At 47.6% G+C, this 18,418-nt stretch overlaps 1 protein-coding gene across 1 annotated transcript in view; it reads left to right on the plus strand.

The window, feature by feature from the left end:
* The first annotated feature begins 3,989 nt into the window (after window positions 1–3,989).
* The window catches only part of LOC136668794 (synaptic vesicle glycoprotein 2C-like), a 46,551-nt gene continuing 32,122 nt past the window's right edge, over window positions 3,990–18,418 (plus strand). The window contains exons 1-2 of the mRNA XM_066646497.1: window positions 3,990–4,340; window positions 4,582–4,948. Coding sequence (XP_066502594.1) covers window positions 4,143–4,340; window positions 4,582–4,948 — 565 coding nt within the window. The 5' untranslated portion in view covers window positions 3,990–4,142. The remainder of the gene's footprint in view (window positions 4,341–4,581; window positions 4,949–18,418) is intronic.

The raw sequence follows: 18,418 nt of genomic DNA on the forward strand, positions 1-18,418 counted from the left end.
CACCATTCTAGTCACACACCACACACACATGTACACTCACACACATTGTATTGTGCACTAATGACTGTAGTTAGTTGTGGTAATATTTGCTTTATACATTCTACAGAGGGCTTTTGACTGTTACTTGCTGTTGATGTTACAGTATACTCTGCATCGTACAGGGTAGCTCACAGTGTGGGCTGAGGAAAGGTGCGTCGCCCCATGGTAACTCCCGCAGTAGACTGAGCAAGGACTAACTGCACATAAATAGGGTTAAATTGCACAGGGGTAGTATGCATGAGCCACTACAAATGAAGAGGGTGGTCCTGTCTTACCACATGTCAATAAAAAAATGGGTGGTGTTCCTGTCTCACTGTGAACCAATCAAATAGAGGGGAAGTGTTGCTGTCTTACTGTGAGCCAATAAAACAGATGGGGAGGGGTTCCTGTTTCACTGTGAGCCAATAAAACAGAGGGGGAGGGGTTTCTGTTTTACTGTGAACCAATAAAACAGAGGGGGCGGAGTTCCTGTTTAACTGTGAACCAATAAAACAGAGGGGGAGGGGTTCCTGTCTCACTGTGAGCCAATAAAACAGATGGGGAGGGGTTCCTGTCTCACTGTGAGCCAATAAAACAGAGGGGGAGGGGTTCCTGTCTCACTGTGAGCCAATAAAACAGGGAGGAGGGGTTCCTGTCTCACTGTGAGCCAATAAAACAGAGGGGGAGGGGTTCCTGTCTCACTGTGAGCCAATAAAACAGGGGGGAGGGGTTCCTGTCTCACTGTGAGCCAATAAAACAGAGGGGGAGGGGTTCCTGTCTCACTGTGAGCCAATAAAACAGGGGGGAGGGGTTCCTGTCTCACTGTGAGCCAATAAAACATAGGGGGAGGGGTTCCTGTCTCACTGTGAGCCACTGTGAAATGTGGGGTTGTTCCTGTGAAATAAAAAGATGAATGACCTCATTAATTTTACTTTTGTGGCTGAATGCATTCAGATCTTCACATCACTGCTCCAACATTAAATGTAAAAGCCCTCCCAGCAGAGTAGAGGCTGTTACTCTTCTGTTCAGAAGAGACGCTGGACGAGCATGTGTCCAGGATGCTTGGACAGTATGTGGTAGGACACCTGTAGTGGACGCGGTGGCAGAAGTGGGACGCAGTTGGAGGTGGTTGAGTGGACATTTACAGCTGATTAAATCAGATTTGTGTCGTGCGTCCAGTGCGTTGTTCTTTTAGAGTTTCCATTTTCTCCATTTCTTTCTTCTTAGACTATCTGTTATCTCCTGCGGTTTACGGCAGTAATGACTGCCTCTTGCTGTGTGGTATCCATGGTAACAGGGTGGTCTGGCGTATCTCTGTGATGAAAATTTTGCATACACACTCAGAGTTGTTCCTCTGTTCATTCTCGATGGTCTGCAGCGGAGGTTCCAGGTCGGGAATCCCAGGTCTCCGCTTCATTCCTCTTTAACAGAAATACATGGGAGAGTGAGAGTGACTGTGAATGTATGAAATTGTCTAGAGGTGTGAGAGTGAGAAACTGCCGACAGGTGTGTGTTGTGTGTAACTAGGTGAGTGACTGTGTGAATATATGAAATTATCCCCAGGTGTATGTGTGTGAGTGAGTGAGTGACTGGGTGAGTGTGTGATGTTCCGTGATAGACTGGTATCCCGTCCAGGGTGTGTTCCTGTCTTGCACCCAGTGATTGTGGGTGGGCTCTGAACTCACAGTGACCCTCAACAGGATGAATTAGTTACAGAAAATGAATGAATGAATGATGGTTCTACCCTGTATAAAACTTGTCCCCCTAAATATCACTATGAATAACCTGAATTAAGAAGTCAAAATATTAATTTTGCTACATGGACCTGCAGGAAACACTTTCTCCTCCCTCAACATTCTCAGGCATTTAGTAAAGAACCTAACCCCAACTGCTGCCTGGGTGCTGATGTTGCTGCCCATAGCTCCAGGTGTGTGTATGTTCACTACCTCTAGAAACTAGCATTTGTGTGTGTGTTCTCTCAAAATCCCGTCTCTAACAAAGAATAGTGGTCTTTGGAAACCACAACAACGGCGGCGGTAACGTTAAGCGGTGTTTACTCATGGTGTATTGGCGTGTTGTTGTTGTTGTTGTTTGGGACTGAACACAGCTCCGTCATCAGTTCAGACAGATCAGTAGAGTTTGTTCCTTCCTTGTTGCAGCGTCCAGCTCTCGCTGGATTCTTTCGTCGGCCACCGATCCAAGGAGCGCTTGAACCTCTTCAAAAGACCACGGCGTCATTTAACGAGCTGCCGTCGTGAGTCGGATAAAAACAAACGTGATCTCTGCTGCAGCTGGAGATTTTACAGATGGAGAGTTGGTGCTGGTCGTCTGCGTCGCGTGGCGTAAAGTGACGACTCTCTCTGGACGATCAGCGCTCTGCAAGGTTTACACGCCACGGTTTAGTGCCACTAAACAGCCACTAAACCTGATTTTTCTGGTGGAGGAGCAGAAAAGAGTCGAGTTGAGTAGGGACCATACAGTGGAAAAGCACCATTAGATTCAGAAGTCCATATTTGGGCATGGAGAAAGACGACATGACTAACTCTCTCTCTCTCTCTCTCTCTGTCCAGCAACAAACCTCAAGATATCAACTGAGATTTTACTCTATGCTCATTTTATTTTATTAAAGAATCCAATTACTTAAACCTAATTGATTAATCGATTAATTATTCATCAGACGTAGTTGGGAAGGTTTTAATGAGGCTGTTAGTGCATGGGCTTAGAGGCGGTGGAAGTGTGATTACAGCTTCAAAGCACATCGCGCTCCGTCAGTAAGTCGTGATCAGGGGATGTTTCCACTGCACAATAGACGCAGCACCAGACTCTTTTCTTCAGCTTCCTGCTGTTCCTTGATCTTCAGAGTGGAGCCCTGGGTTTGTGTTTTAGAGATGTGTTATGATCTGGAGGTGGTAATTGAGTTCTAATGTAACAATCTTCTAGAAACAGATTAATCATTATTGTGCAGATGAAGATTGCATCAGTCCATTACCAGGAACTTTACTAGAGTGATATCAAGAGATTTCAGACTGGATATGAGAAGAAAATGACAGATCATTGTGTGTATTGGTTTTCTGGATAGTGAATGTTAGCATTGTCGTAATTGTTTTTTTAACGGAAGTGTCTGTGTGGGTTTCCTCCGGGTGACTGTCTGTGAGGAGTGTGGTGTGTTCTCCCTGTGTCTGCGTGGGTTTCCTCCGGAAGACTGTCTGTGAGGTGTGTGGTGTGTTCTCCCTGTGTCTGCGTGGGTTTCCTCCGGGTGACTGTCTGTGAGGAGTGTGGTGTGTTCTCCCTGTGACTGTGTGGGTTTCCTCCGGGTGACTGTCTGTGAGGAGTATGGTGTGTTCTCCCTGTGTCTGCGTGGGTTTCCTCCTGGTCACTGTCTGTGAGGAGTGTGGTGTGTTCTCTCTGTGTCTGCGTGGGTTTCCTCCGGGTGACTGTCTGTGAGGAGTGTGGTGTGTTCTCCCTGTGTCTGCGTGGGTTTCCTCCTGGTGACTGTCTGTGAGGAGTGTGGTGAGTTCTCTCTGTGTCTGCGTGGGTTTCCTCCGGGTGACTGTCTGTGAGGAGTGTGGTGAGTTCTCTCTGTGTCTGCGTGGGTTTCCTCTGGGTGACTGTCTGTGAGGAGTGTGGTGTGTTCTCCTTGTTTCTGCGTGGGTTCCCTCTGGGTGCTCCGGTTTCCACCCACGCTCCAAAAACACACGTTGGTAGGTGGATTGACGACTCGAAAGTGTCCGTAGGTGTGAGTGTGTGAGTGAATGTGAGTGTGTGTTGCCCTGTGAAGGAGTGGCGCACCCTCCAAGGGTGTGTTTCCGCCTTGTGCCCAGTGTTTCTGTGTAGGCTCCGGACTCACCGTGACCCTGAACTGGATAAGTGCTTACTGACTATGAATGAATGACAAAATAATTTACTTAATGATATATTTGTCTAGGATTTACACCCTTCTTCCTTCTGTCTCTGTTCCAGGGTATAATTTTCATTCCGTTTGAATGGACACATCCCACTGAGCTCCACCGTCTGGTCCCTTTTTCCACATCAGCCCCTTTTTGTGCCCAAAATCTACACTGTTCCACAAGTTCTGGGACATCTCAGTAGTTGTGTGACTGAGGGGAGAGTATAAAGAGAGTGACATGGAGGATCCGTACAGAGAGAGGACGTCTCTGACCCGTGGAGCTCGGGACATCGCTAAAGAAGCCAAAAGACAAGCTGCCAAAAAGGTCACCAAGGTCATAGACCGCGCCTCGGACGAATATTCGGGACGCAACTACAGCCGCTTCGACAACGATGCAGAGGACGACGAAGACCGCTATTACTACCAGGACGGGCAGGTAGGAACATGGCTGTGTTAGTGTGTGTTGTGCGAGTGGATCAGACACAGCAGTGCTGCTGGAGTTTTTAAACCCTGTGTCCACTCTCTGTCCACTCTGTGAGACACTCCTCCCTCGGTGGTCCACCTTGTAGATGTAAAGTCGCTGCACAGTGTGAGTCGGTCGTCCTCTAGTCCTTCATCACTGACACGACCTACTACACTGCTGTTAAATGTGTTACACCTGTGATCATGTTTTAAAGGTACAGCAACGTGAGGACGATGAAGGCTCCAGTGATGCCACAGAGGGCCACGATGATGAGGATGAGATCTACGAAGGGGAGTACCAGGGCGTCCCTGGCGAGAGCGGGGCTCCAGGGGTCCGGGTGAGCGAGGGGGCGAAGGAGCGCAAGGAGCTGGAGAAGGAGCGCGAGGCAGAGGAGGAGGAGCTGGCGCAGCAGTACGAGCTGATTATTCAGGAGTGTGGACATGGACGCTTCCAGTGGCAGCTGTTCCTGGTGCTGGGGCTGGCCCTCATGTCCGACGGAGTGGAGGTCTTTGTGGTGGGCTTTGTTCTGCCCAGCGCTGAAACTGACATGTGTGTGCCCAACTCTGGGGCCGGCTGGCTGGGTGAGTGCCCCTCCCTTCATACAGATCCCCAGCCCTGGTCAAAATGTGGGCACAATTGAGCTGCGCCATAATTAACTCCATATTTATTATTCCCTACATTACTCACTATATAGTGCACAGTTTTAGAGAACTGAATTCAGGAGGGTAGTGAATGATTTTGAACACTACCTCATGTGTGTTTTTACCAAAAAACGCAATGGATCATGGGTATCTGCTATCCACTAGTGTATATGAGTTGTACACTTCTTTTTTGCAGTGCATTGTGGGATTGTTTTAGTGCACTGAAAATTGTCCACTGTGTTTTCAGACACTACTACACAATGGCAGTACCCAAAATAGTGCACTCTGTAGTGAATAGGGAACATTTTCAGACATGGTTCTGGTCAAGGGATTTTGTTTGTTTTAAGTTAAAATGAATAAACAAAGAACCATCTTAAATATGACAGTTTTCTTCAGAATTTTGTCAAAAGCGTTTAACTGACACCTGGTGGCCTGGATGTATCATAGGTTCTGGGCTAAACCTGTTTACACAGGGAGTGAAATAAGGCTATTATTTCATCTTATTTGTGGTGCAGCAGGTAGTGTCTCTGTCACAGCTCCAGGGTCCTGGAAGTTGTGGGTTCGGGTCCCGTGAGTCTGTGAGGAGTGTGGTGTGTTCTCTCTGTGTCTGCATGGGTTTCCTCCGGTTGACTGTCTGTGAGGAGTGTGGTGTGTTCTCCCTGTGTCTGCGTGGGTTTCCTCCGGGTGACTGTCTGTGAGGAGTGTGGTGTGTTCTCCCTGTGTCTGTGTGGGTTTCCTCCGGGTGACTGTCTGTGAGGAGTGTGGTGTGTTCTCCCTGTGTCTGCGTGGGTTTCCTCCGGGTGACTGTCTGTGAGGAGTGTGGTGTGTTCTCTCTGTGTCTGCGTGGGTTTCCTCCGGGTGACTGTCTGTGAGGAGTGTGGTGTGTTCTCCCTGTGTCTGCGTGGGTTTCCTCCAGGTGAATGTCTGTGAGGAGTGTGGTGTGTTCTCTCTGTGTCTGCGTGGGTTTCCTCCGGGTGAATGTCTGTGAGGAGTGTGGTGTGTTCTCTCTGTGTCTGCGTGGGTTTCCTCCTGGTGACTGTCTGTGAGAAGTGTGGTGTGTTCTCTCTGTGTCTGCGTGGGTTTCCTCCGGGTGACTGTCTGTGAGGAGTGTGGTGTGTTCTCCCTGTGTCTGCGTGGGTTTCCTCCGGGTGAATGTCTGTGAGGAGTGTGGTGTGTTCTCTCTGTGTCTGCGTGGGTTTCCTCCGGGTGAATGTCTGTGAGGAGTGTGGTGTGTTCTCTCTGTGTCTGCGTGGGTTTCCTCGTGGTGACTGTCTGTGAGGAGTGTGGTGTGTTCTCTCTGTGCCTGCATGGGTTTCCTCCGGGTGCTCCGGTTTCCTCCCACAGTCCAAAAACACGTTGGTAGGTGGATTGGAGACTCAAAAATTGTCTGTAGGTGTGAGTATGTGAGTGAATATGTGAGTGTGTGTGTTGCCCTGTGAAGGACTGCCACTTATTTTGCTGGTGTCTCAGAATTTCCAGTACTACCTTAAATGCTGAAGCAGTTACATCCTAGTTATTTCCTGCCTGTGGATACTGCAGAATTTAAGGTGGAACTGGACGTTCTGAACAAAAAGAAGCCAAATAAGATTCTGAATTCAGCTTCATATCACAGAGAGTAAGGAGTGGGTGATAATATATGACTGTGGAAGGCACTTGAAGGCTTATGGCCAGCTGCACTGATACAGCTGTAGGACACTGGATCGCTGTTTATTGTGTTCTGATGATGTATCGGGCTCTTGAAGGGCCATCCCATTTCGCAGACGATGATTTTAACCACTACACCCTGTAACTGAGCTCCAGAGGGGCAAGGTGACACTTGAAAACAAGGGGTAGGTGTAAATTTAAGAAGGGTTGAAATGGGATTGGGCATTAGACTGAGAGAGAGAGAGAGAGAGAGAGGGCTCCCCTGCAGAGCTCTGGCACAATTACAGACATAACAAGTCACACTGAGGTGACCTTGTGTGTGTGTTTACGTGACATAGACCATGTGCTGCATTGTGTTATTTCTGCAATACAGCTTGAATCATACACACAACACCATATATCCAAAAGTGATTAAACATCTCTGTACACACACACACACTGTTAGGGGCGCGGGGTGAGGACTGACAGGGGGCGGACGCAAACGCTGGGAACACAGACTTTATTTACAAAACAAACACAAACGAACTAGAACAGGACACGAGCATGAAACGGGCGTGAGACGAAACAAGAGGAACGAGCAGGAGAAACGAAGAACACGGCGAACATACAAGGTACAATCCAAAGAACAACGCTAACGAAACAAGGAACAAGGTACATCGCGAACGAAACAAGTAACAGGGTACAAGAAACTAGGAACAGAGAACACGGCGAGAAACGAGTAACAATGAACGACACTAGGAAGTGAGACCAGAGGGCTTAAATACACAGACAAACGAGAAACAGCTGAAACGGATAACAAGGGAAAAGACGAGGAGGCGGAGACAAAGGCGGGGCATGAACATAAACAAAACAAAGCCATGTGCAGAGAAACGGACCAGACGGGACGTGAGTGTGACAGATGCCCCCTCCTAAACGCGCAACTCCCGGGGCGCGTAACCTAGACCCCCCCAGAAGCTGGCGCAGGAGGGAGCACGGAAAACAAGACAGACTAGAAAAACAAGGAACTGTAAGAGACGGGACTCAGGACAGGACGGGAACAGACACAGGAAATGGGGCTGGAGACACGGGACTAGACTCTAAACGTACACTGGACAGGACTAGAAAAAGGGGACGGGAATCGAGAGAGGACAGGAGACAAGACAGGAGCAGACACACGAGACTGGACATGAGGCAGGATATGACTAACAGGGGACTGAAACTTGGACTGGACAGGAGATGGGACTTGTGACAAGAAAGGACTATGCTGAACGGGAGTGCTTACGTGAGACTGGACGGGAGTGGACAAATGTGACTGGACAGGGTGCTTAACATAGGAAGGGAACGAGGACTGGACATGAGACAGGGCGGAGGGTTGCAAAGGGGACTGAACAGGAGACGGGACAGGTAACGGAATGGGGAACTGGGACTGGACATGGGCTTGAAAAGGGGCCTGGACAGAACTAACAGGGGACTGGACCGGACTAAGCAGGGGAACAGGGACTAAGACACTTACAGGTACAGACACGAACACGGTAACAGGGACAGGAATAGAAATGAAAGCAGACACGGGTACAGGGACAAGCACAGAGACAGGAACTAGGACAGGTACAGACAGTGGCATCAAAATAACAAGGGGGTGCCCAGGACTGGCAAATGTCTGCGGGGCAGTCCGAGGAACCAGCCTGGGCACAGTTCTGGGGATCGACCCCAGAGTCCTTGGGGCCGTCCTCCGGGTACGACCAGAAGTGACCGTATCTACAGTTACCGGGGCAGACACGGCCGTAGCAACAGTCACGGGCAGAGGAGCGGCTGGTCGCGCCGCTTGCACGAGCAGAGGAGCGGCTGAGGGAGCCGCACCCACGGAGACAGGGGAACCTGCAGCAACGTCGTCCACGGAGACAGGGGAACCTGCAGCGACGACGTCCACGGAGGCAGGGGAACCTGCAGCGACGACGTCCACGGAGGCAGGGGAACCTGCAGCGACATCGTCCACGGAGGCAGGGGAACCTGCAGCGACGTCGTCCACGGAGGCAGGGGAACCTGCAGCGACGTCGTCCACGGAGGCAGGGGAACCTGCAGCGACGTCGTCCACGGAGGCAGGGGAACCTGCAGCGACGTCGTCCACGGAGGCTGGAGAAACAGCGACGACGTTCACGGAGGCAGAGGAGTCTGCGACGTCGTCCACGGAGACAGGAGAAACTGCGACGACGTCTACGGAGGCAGAGGAGTCTGCGACGTCGTCCACGGAGACAGGAGAAGCTGTGACGACGTCCACGAAGGCAGAGGAATCTGTGACGTCGTCCACGGAGACAGGAGAAACTGTGACGACGTCCACGAAGGCAGAGGAATCTGCGACGTCGTCCCCGGAGACAGGAGAAACTGCGACGACGTCCACGAAGGCAGAGGAATGTGCGACGTCGTCCACGAAGGCAGGAGAGGCGGGTGTCGCGCTTACGAAGACAGGAGCGGCTGGCTGCGCCGCGTCCACGCTGAGGGGAGCGGCTGGCTGCGCCGCGTCCACGCTGAGGGGAGCGGCTGGCTGCGCCGCGTCCACGCTGAGGGGAGCGGCTGGCTGCGCCGCGTCCACGCTGAGGGGAGCGGCTGGCTGCGCCGCGTTCACGCTGAGAGGAGCGGCTGGCTGCGCCGCGTTCACGCTGAGAGGAGCGGCTGGCTGCACCGCGTTCACGAAGAGGGGAGCCTCTGCTGCTCGCCGGGCTCGCGCTGGGGCTTTAAAGGGCTTAGGGGGTTTAACGGGCGCACTCACGAGGTCCCCTAGAGGTGCGCCACTGTTAGCCTCTCCTCCGTCGTCCTGAGGCTGAAGGCTAACAGTACCAACCCGTAACCCCCCCCCAAAAATTTCCCCGGACTTGAGGGGACAGTCCTCGGGAGCAGAGGGTCCTGCAGAGCTGACCTCGAGAGCCGATCGGGAGAATCTGGCTCTCAATAGTTCTCTGAAAGTCTCCACTGTAATATGCAGGGCTCTTTCCCTCAGCACGCGATCACCCCACTGCAGTGCTATCCCTTTTAGAAGGGATCTCATGAACATTACCTTAATAAATTCATGTGGCGCTGGAACAGTCAGGTAGTCAAAGTACAATTGGCACTGCAGCAGGAAACCCTCAACGTTTGAAGTTCCCTCAAACTCAGAGGGAACTCCCATAAAGGACGGCAGGGCAGCAGGTTGATCCCCCACCCTTACCGTTAGCGCCTCCTGGACTCTCCCGAACGTCTCTTCGAAAGAAAAGTCCGTGCAAGCTGCGTCCTCTTTTGGGTCGTTCATTCTGTTAGGGGCGCGGGGTGAGGACTGACAGGGGGCGGACGCAAACGCTGGGAACACAGACTTTATTTACAAAACAAACACAAACGAACTAGAACAGGACACGAGCATGAAACGGGCGTGAGACGAAACAAGAGGAACGAGCAGGAGAAACGAAGAACACGGCGAACATACAAGGTACAATCCAAAGAACAACGCTAACGAAACAAGGAACAAGGTACATCGCGAACGAAACAAGTAACAGGGTACAAGAAACTAGGAACAGAGAACACGGCGAGAAACGAGTAACAATGAACGACACTAGGAAGTGAGACCAGAGGGCTTAAATACACAGACAAACGAGAAACAGCTGAAACGGATAACAAGGGAAAAGACGAGGAGGCGGAGACAAAGGCGGGGCATGAACATAAACAAAACAAAGCCATGTGCAGAGAAACGGACCAGACGGGACGTGAGTGTGACACACACACACACACAGAGCATGAAATGAAATGGGATGTTATGGAGCAGCTGCACATGAGCCTAAGATCACCAAGCAGCCAATCAGGGGACAGAGGGGTATAATCCCTCTCCCCACTAACCACCCACTCACCCACCCACCTAGCTTTGGGCCGTGGAGCTGTGGAAGCTGGATGCCATCGAATCCTCACAGCAAGGGCCTCTTTCACAGTTTGTGATGCATTATGTTTCTCAGTTTGGAGAGTGAGGGGAGGTGTGTATTTGTGTAGAGATGGAAAAAGCTCATTAACATTGAACAGAGGTGATTTTGTTGGTTTTGCTATACTTGAGAGGACCTTACATAGAAATAATAAATACTGGAGATAATCAGCACAACAGCTCCATCTAAACCTAACTGTTGCAGGATAGCTGAGTGGTGGTCGAAAACTGATTCACAACCAGGAGTTCCAATGCACCAGAAGTTTTATTTTCACCCAAGTACCAACAGTCAAAGAAAATCAACACTTAATATAGTATCTTATCAATCAAAATATTAAGGTCTGCATCCCCATCCAGCCAGCCGAAAATGGCTGAGTTCCCCCTTAAATACCTTTAGGCTATAGGCCTGGCCCAAATACAGGTAAGTTTACAAATTGTAGGGTTTAACTATAACCTATCTTTCTTAATTCAATTAAAACCAATTTTAATACTCAATGCTGTTTTAACTAAACAAACCCTTATTTAAAACATTCATGCAATAACATAACAAACAAAAAATACAAGTAGGAAACTTGAGAGAACTCACACCCCTCTGCTTAATATGGAGGATGGTACAATCCTAACTTTAGCACACACTCAGGACTACATAACCCATCAACCCCCTGTGCCCGTGACTCACAGCAGGTCACCGGCATGCTGGAAGAAACCAGTCAGTCAAACTCATTTCAGACCCACATTGAAACTATTATTTCAGTTAAATATGCCCAGATAATGCTTACACAAAGTAGAAATCATCAACAAAATAAGTGTGCTGGACAGGCGCCACCATGATCACAGAGAGTTGAATAAAAAAGTCCTTAAAACCATATAAATTGTCTGTGCTTTTGTTCCTGGTTCTCTAAAATGTCCTCAGCATGGAACGGACGAGAGCTCCGTTACACTAACCTTAACCTCAGTAAAGTAAATTATTTTCGTTTTTCACATTAAAGCGCCAGTTTTTGTTAATATTTTTAAATATATTTCAAGTTTTGAAGACCCCCACTGCCCTCACTGAACCACACAATGTGACAGTCCCACCCTTGCAAAATCTAGTACCCACAAATATATAAAAACATGAACACACACACACACATTTGGCCAAAATAAGGCTGAAAATAACACTACCCACTCATGTAGTTTCGTACTGTACCTGGTGCCATGACAACGCACTTCTGATCCAAACCCAAAGAGATTACTGAACAAACGTCATCAGCCAGGACAATCTCTCTCTCTCTCTGTGTGTGTGTGTGTGTGTATACTAATTGTTCGCCTGTTTAACTTCAGTATTGTGGAGTTGGCAGATGGAGAGAGAAAGACAGGGAAAAGAGAAAGAACAGAGATGTTGATAGAGAGAAAACACATCACACTTCACATTCCACACCATAAAACCTTAAAACATCCACCTTAAAAACATCATATCTCTCAATACCACCTTAAAACCTCACATTCTGTGCCATTAAACCATTTACATCACTGAGTCTTAACTGATAAAACTTTAAAGCACAACATTTCACATGATACTACCTTTAAAAAAAACCACATCATTTACTACCACCTTTAAAGCAGTACACCTCGCCTGATACCACCTTAAAAACACTATATCTCACTTGATAACATCCCAAAAACCTGATACCACCCTAAAAATTCCCCATCTCACCTGGTACCACCTTAAAACACAGGTTTGTTTACTGTGCATTTATTAAAGACACGTTACTGTAGAAGAGACTCTTTTTTGTGGCGTCCTTGACTTGGCGTGTATCAGTGCCACGAGAGGAGCAACATGTCTCTATCGCCACAGTTTGGTTTATTGATCACATTTATTGATCCTTTCAGCCCTAATACAGAGTGCTGATTACATCTATTGATCTTTTGACTCCTCTGTTCTAACGGCTCGGTGATATCTAGAACTGAGGAGGGTTTAGAGGAAAAACCTGAGGCTTTAGCTGGGATTTAGCTGGTCTTGGAGTAGCTTAGTGAGTAAACACTGCTGCATTCAGTATATTTCAGACTGGGGTTCAAAACCCTGTTTGGGTAAAAAAGCCTTGCTGTGCTCTTAAGGGTCCGTGGGCAAGACCCCTAACACACGTTCGCCTGTGTTTATAATGTGATTAGAAGTGTTAGTTGCTCTGGACACACACGAGTGTCTACTACACTGATGAGAGAGAGAGACAGAAATTTTAAAAGAGTTTGTGTGTGTGTGTGTGTGTGTATATGAAGTTCATCAGGGAGAGCACTTGTGTGAGTCATCAGAGAGAAGTGGCGCCATGTGCTTGATTTAAAACTCAGCTTGACCCCATCGGTGTGTGTGTGTGTGAGAGAGAGAGAGAGAGAGAGAGAAGTGTGGACTGGCTCAAAGTTCAGGCAATAGCTACATATAGTTACATATATATATATATTTGCCTTTAAATTGTGTAGGTGGATGTTTTAGTGTAATTATGAACACTTGTGTGTAAATATGTGAATTATGGCACATTCTTCTAGCTATTATGGTCCAAAGTTCTTATATATATCTCTCTGCTTGTTCGTTTAGTTTTCCTCAAACTGGCAACCCGCTCGAGCTTCACGTCTGGGGAGGAGGGGAGGAGGGGGAGGAGGCTGACAGCTCTCTCCACTGTTTTGAAAGTGTATTGTATAGTTCAGATTTTAAACGCTTGGTGTCAATGTTACAGATTGCTCCTTTAACTAATGATAGTAAAAAAACAAAAACAAATGCTATTTCAGTTATTATTAGTAATAGTAGTAGTAGTAATATTAGTATTAATGCCTAATGATGCCTTAATTAAACTTTAAAGATTAGCCCCTGAGTAATAAATGCATTAACTACTCACAAGATTTAAATTAATGTTAGTCATCATCACTGCCATTGGATAATTATTCATTGAGGCTTCACTGAAGAGTGGGACCCTCTTCTCCACATGGGACTCAACACAAGACTCTGGACCATGCCTGAAATTGCAGATAATAAAATAATAACAGAGAGAGAGAGAGAGAGAGAGTAAGAGACAGAGAGAGAGAGAGAGAGAGACAGAGAGAGAGAGAGAGTCAGAGAGAGAGAGAGACAGAGAGAGAGAGTCAGCGAGAGAGAGAGAGAGAGAGAGAGAGTGAGAGTCAGAGAGAGAGAGAGACAGAGAAGGATTATTTTAACTGTTTGAGTATAATGTGGTGAAACGGAACATTCCAGAGAAGTGAAATGGCTCATTTTCGTTTATTTTTAGATTATTTATTTAACACACTCTCACAAACAAAGTGCACATAAAACAGAAAGCAACCAGAGAGCCCAGACCGACCTCCCCCTATTAAACCCCTCCTCATATCCAAGAGGTGGCATGCATTAACTGGCAAAGACACCCGTCCACACGACACTTTGACACCACTAACCCCACTATAAAGTCTTTTCAAAACTCATTGTTAACTTTTAATGAACCATTTTACACAGAGCGCGCTTGCTCCCGTGAGTCCCAGCGGCTGACGTAGCCTCAGAGCAGACCTTGGCATATGAAAGGGGCCCACTCCAGAACACAGGTCTGCTTCGTAGCTCCAGTGCAAAGCTAAAGAAGTAGATTTTAAGCCCTGCCTTGGCTCATTGACCACTGCTGAGGCAGCAAACTGTCACTCAGACGGGGATCCAGAAGGAATGGTGTGGTCCAGGGGGGATCCAGAAGGTTTTCTGAGCTTCTCCAAGTAAACAGAATCATTCAGACGTTACCGTCTGCAACAAACTGTAATCCAGAGAGAGAGAGAGAGACAGAGGGAGAGGAGAGAGATAGATAGAGAGATGGGGGGGAGACAGGGAGAGAGACACAGAGAGAGAGACAGAGGGAGACAGAGAGAGAGAGAGACAGAGGGAGAGACAGAGGGAGAGAGACAGAGGGAGAGGAGAGAGATAGATAGAGAGATGGGGGGGAGACAGGGAGAGAGACAGAGAGAGAGACAGAGGAAGACAGAGAGAGAGAGAGGGAGAGATGGGGGGGAGACAGGGAGAGAGACACAGAGAGATACAGAGGAAGAGAGACAGAGGGAGAGGAGAGAGATAGATAGAGAGATGGGGGGGGAGACAGGGAGAGAGACAGAGAGAGAGAGAGACAGGTAGAGAGAGACAGAGGGAGAGGAGAGAGATAGATAGAGACAGGGAGAGAGACACAGAGAGAGAGAGAGACAGAGGGAGAGAGACACAGAGAGAGAGAGCATTAGTTATTCCGCGTACATATCGTGCAGAAGTATTGAATTAAATTTAAATGTAATGTGGCACATTCACTAAAGTCTGCTCCCAGCAAAGGCCCAAACTCAGCAACATTTCATATAGTTCCAATAATTACTGTCAGTTTTCAAAATAGGATTCTTTAACACACGCTGAACTCGTCCGCCACAGAACAAACACACAGCCCTCTCCACCAATCACAGCAGCCGTGGCTGAATGGACATGAGGTCGACATAAAACATAAAAAAATCAGAACCAAATCCCTCAGAGACACCTGATGTCAAACACGGCTTCATTTCACACGGCCACTAATGCCACGCACCGGAGAAGCTCGCCGCCTGCCAAGGTCTATCAGCTGCCAAACACCCGCGTGAGTCTGAAAACCCACATCCTCCTCCTGCAGCCTTAAATATCTGCGATTGTGTTTCAAAGTCTGCTGTAAGGAGATAATACACACAAATGCCGCTTTCTTGATATCAACAACTACACATTTTAACTTGAATAAAAGCCTTCAAACACAAATAACACTTTGAAATTTGTCCCAAAAGAATAGTTCTACGGCAGACCCCCAAAACAGACAGGAATCGCCTTTCATGTTTACTCCAAATAACGTGAGGCAAGCTTTGAATTTTATTGTACTGCCGCAGAGTGAAATTTAACCCGTATATAGCAGTGAACATGCACACACACGCTTGTCCACTAGGGGCAGTGATCACACACCTGGAGTAGGGGGCAGCTCTGTTGGCAAGTGGGGAACAGTTGGGGGTCAGGGGCCATTAGTTTTCCCATTAATTATGACACTTAAGGCTTAATTTCTCCTTCACCACCTCGCCTTTTACTGACTGGGAGAAACACGTGGGATAAAATCGGAGAGCAATCATTAACTGTTTCGCAGCAGGAAGAGCACAGCTGTGGGAAGTAGTGTGATTCAACTCAAGACGATTAAACAAATCATGGATTGACTGCCGATCAAATCTATCACTTTCAGCCCCCATCCAGCTTCTCTAACCTTTAGGACATTGCTGCCCCCAAATTTAGAGGATGTTTACCTTTTCCAGCTTTTTACAAACACCAGGATCCAAGCTGAACACCCTTTAGGAGTGTGATAAAGAAACACATTTCCAAGAAGAAATACTGAAGTGCATTGGGATTTTTATTGCATTTCCCAGATCCTGGAGTGCTGTCTCTATTGACTTTTAAAACTGAAGCCATTCACCGCCACCGAACGACTTCCAAACAAGAATATTAACCCGAGGTTGACCTTAAGAGAAGTGAGCGATGGGGCCGACTGCTCTGCTGTGCTCTTTATTTCGACTCTGTTCGTCATCGGTAGTGTGTTACACGGTGCACAGCTCACTGGGCCATTATGGCTCCTTCGCCCTCAGTTCAGCAGGGGGCTAACGACAACAGAAACTGGCATATAAGCTTATACCAGGGGTGTAGCCAGCTACACGGGGGCCTGGGGTGAGGAGGGTGCAGTTAAATGCCAGCCCCCACCACTAGATTTCTAACCATAACATGTTTTTCTTCCAGTGCCCCTGAAAAGAGCGCAAAGCGAAAAGACATCATAGTCTCACAAGGTGCAGTTTTCCACCTTAAATCTTAAAGCCATAGCATTAAAACCTTGTTTCTACACTCTCTGTCCGTTCTCTCAGCTCCACCGGCCTCACAGGAGCACTTTGAAGTTCTACAATCACAGACTGTTGCTCTGCATACTTTGTGTTGCTCTGCATACTTTGTGTTGCTCTGCATACTTTGTTAACCCCCTTTCACCTTGTGCTTCATTACTCAGGACCCCCACAGAGCAGGTGTGTGTTGCTCTGTGGATCAGACACAGAGTGGGCAGTGAGTGGACACAGGGTGCACTCAAACTCCAGTAGCACTGCTGTGTCTGATCCACTCGCACCAGCACAACACACACTGAGCCGCCACCACCACGTCAGTGTCACTCTGCGGGGGTCCTGACCAGTGACAAAGTATGCAGGGCAACAGATGGACTACAGTCTGTAATTGTAGACATACAAAGTGCTCCTGTGAGGTCAGTGGAGCTGAGAGGATGGAGGTCACTGCGGTGGAGCTGTGTTCTCTGGAGTGAGGGAGCTCTATCACGTTTGGGATGAGCTGGAGTGGTGTTTGTGATCCAGAACTAATCAAAACCTGACCTCACTGATGTTTTCTGTGGTTAACAACAATCAAAATCTCACAGCAATATTTCAGTGTCTAGTGGAAAGCCTTCCTAGAGCGGCAGAGACCCTCACTAGGTGGTGGTGGGGCTATAAGCGGGGTATAAGGCGGCTAAATGAATATTGTGTAGCACTGAGTAAATGGTGTCTGTGTACAGTAGATTATCTCAGGCCTTCGTGAGCAGTGTCTGCTGATGGATCGTTTTGCTGAAGTGGTGCTGCCAGGGTGTGTTTTCTGCACACTCTCTCTGTGTATGTGTGTGTGTGTGTGTGTACTGTCAGCCTGTAATGAATCACCTGCCTTCCCCATCACGTCTGCGCAGCCAGATAACACACACTGCTTTCTGCATATCAGCCACATCAAAGAGAGAGAGAGAGAGAGAGAGGAGAGAGAGAGAGAGAATTCTATGAACCAGCTCTTTACAGTGAGTCAGTGAAACAAATTGAAAATAGTTTTGCAGCATGTTATTGGCTGCTGTATTCTAATAAGATTAGAAGGATAAATTATATAATGAATATATTAGGTCATTTAATTAATATTAATTTAATTTATAAACTATATAATAATTGAACTTAATAAAGCAAAAGTGTCTCACTGTTGTGTAATCTGAGCAGAGAGAGACATGGCTGTGTGGGGCACTTCTTGTTTGCCTGTGTTTCCTATCCCTGTATAAAAGCAGCACAAGGCTTTCTTTATTGTTGGATGCTCTGTGATGTTTCTGAGTGAATGTGAGATTATTTTATTTTAGTTGTGATTCTGTGTTCTCCTCAGTGCTGCTGTGTTCATGAGAAATTTTTTACTCCTTCGTTTTGACTGAGTGTTTGCGATAAAGATGATCCAGGGGGTCACTAGAGAGATGGAGAGAGAAAATATAGGAGAAAACGTGTAGGGAATGAAAGAATAGAGCAAGACAAATAAAGGGCTAAAACAGGAGGGCAATACATAAGCAGGAAGAGAGAGAGAGAGGGATGTAAAAGAGGTAAAGAGAAAGTGGAAGGAGTAAAGAAGACAGAAGGAGGGAGAGAGAGTCATGAGACAGTAGGAGAGAAAGAGAGAAATAGCAAGGGATATGTGAAAGAGAGAAAGGAAATGAATTGAGTGAGTTGGAGAGAGAGAGAGAGAAGGATGTAAATCAGATAAAAAGGAAGTGGAAGGAGTAAAGAAGACAGAAGGAGGGAGAGAGAGTCCTGAGACAGAAGGAGAGAAAGAGAGAAATAGCAAGGGATATGTGAAAGAGAAAGGAAATGAATTGAGTGAGTTGGAGAGAGAGAGAAGGATGTAAAAGAGGTAAAGAGAAAGTGGAAGGAGTAAAGAAGACAGAAAGAGGGAGAGAGTCATGAGACAGAAGGAGAGAAAGAGAGAAATAGCAAGGGATATGTGAAAGAGAGAAAGGAAATGAATTGAGTGAGTTGGAGTGAGAGAGAGAGAGAGA

This window comes from Hoplias malabaricus, chromosome 15, assembly GCF_029633855.1.
Source record: "Hoplias malabaricus isolate fHopMal1 chromosome 15, fHopMal1.hap1, whole genome shotgun sequence".
Classification (NCBI taxonomy): Eukaryota; Metazoa; Chordata; class Actinopteri; order Characiformes; family Erythrinidae; genus Hoplias; species Hoplias malabaricus.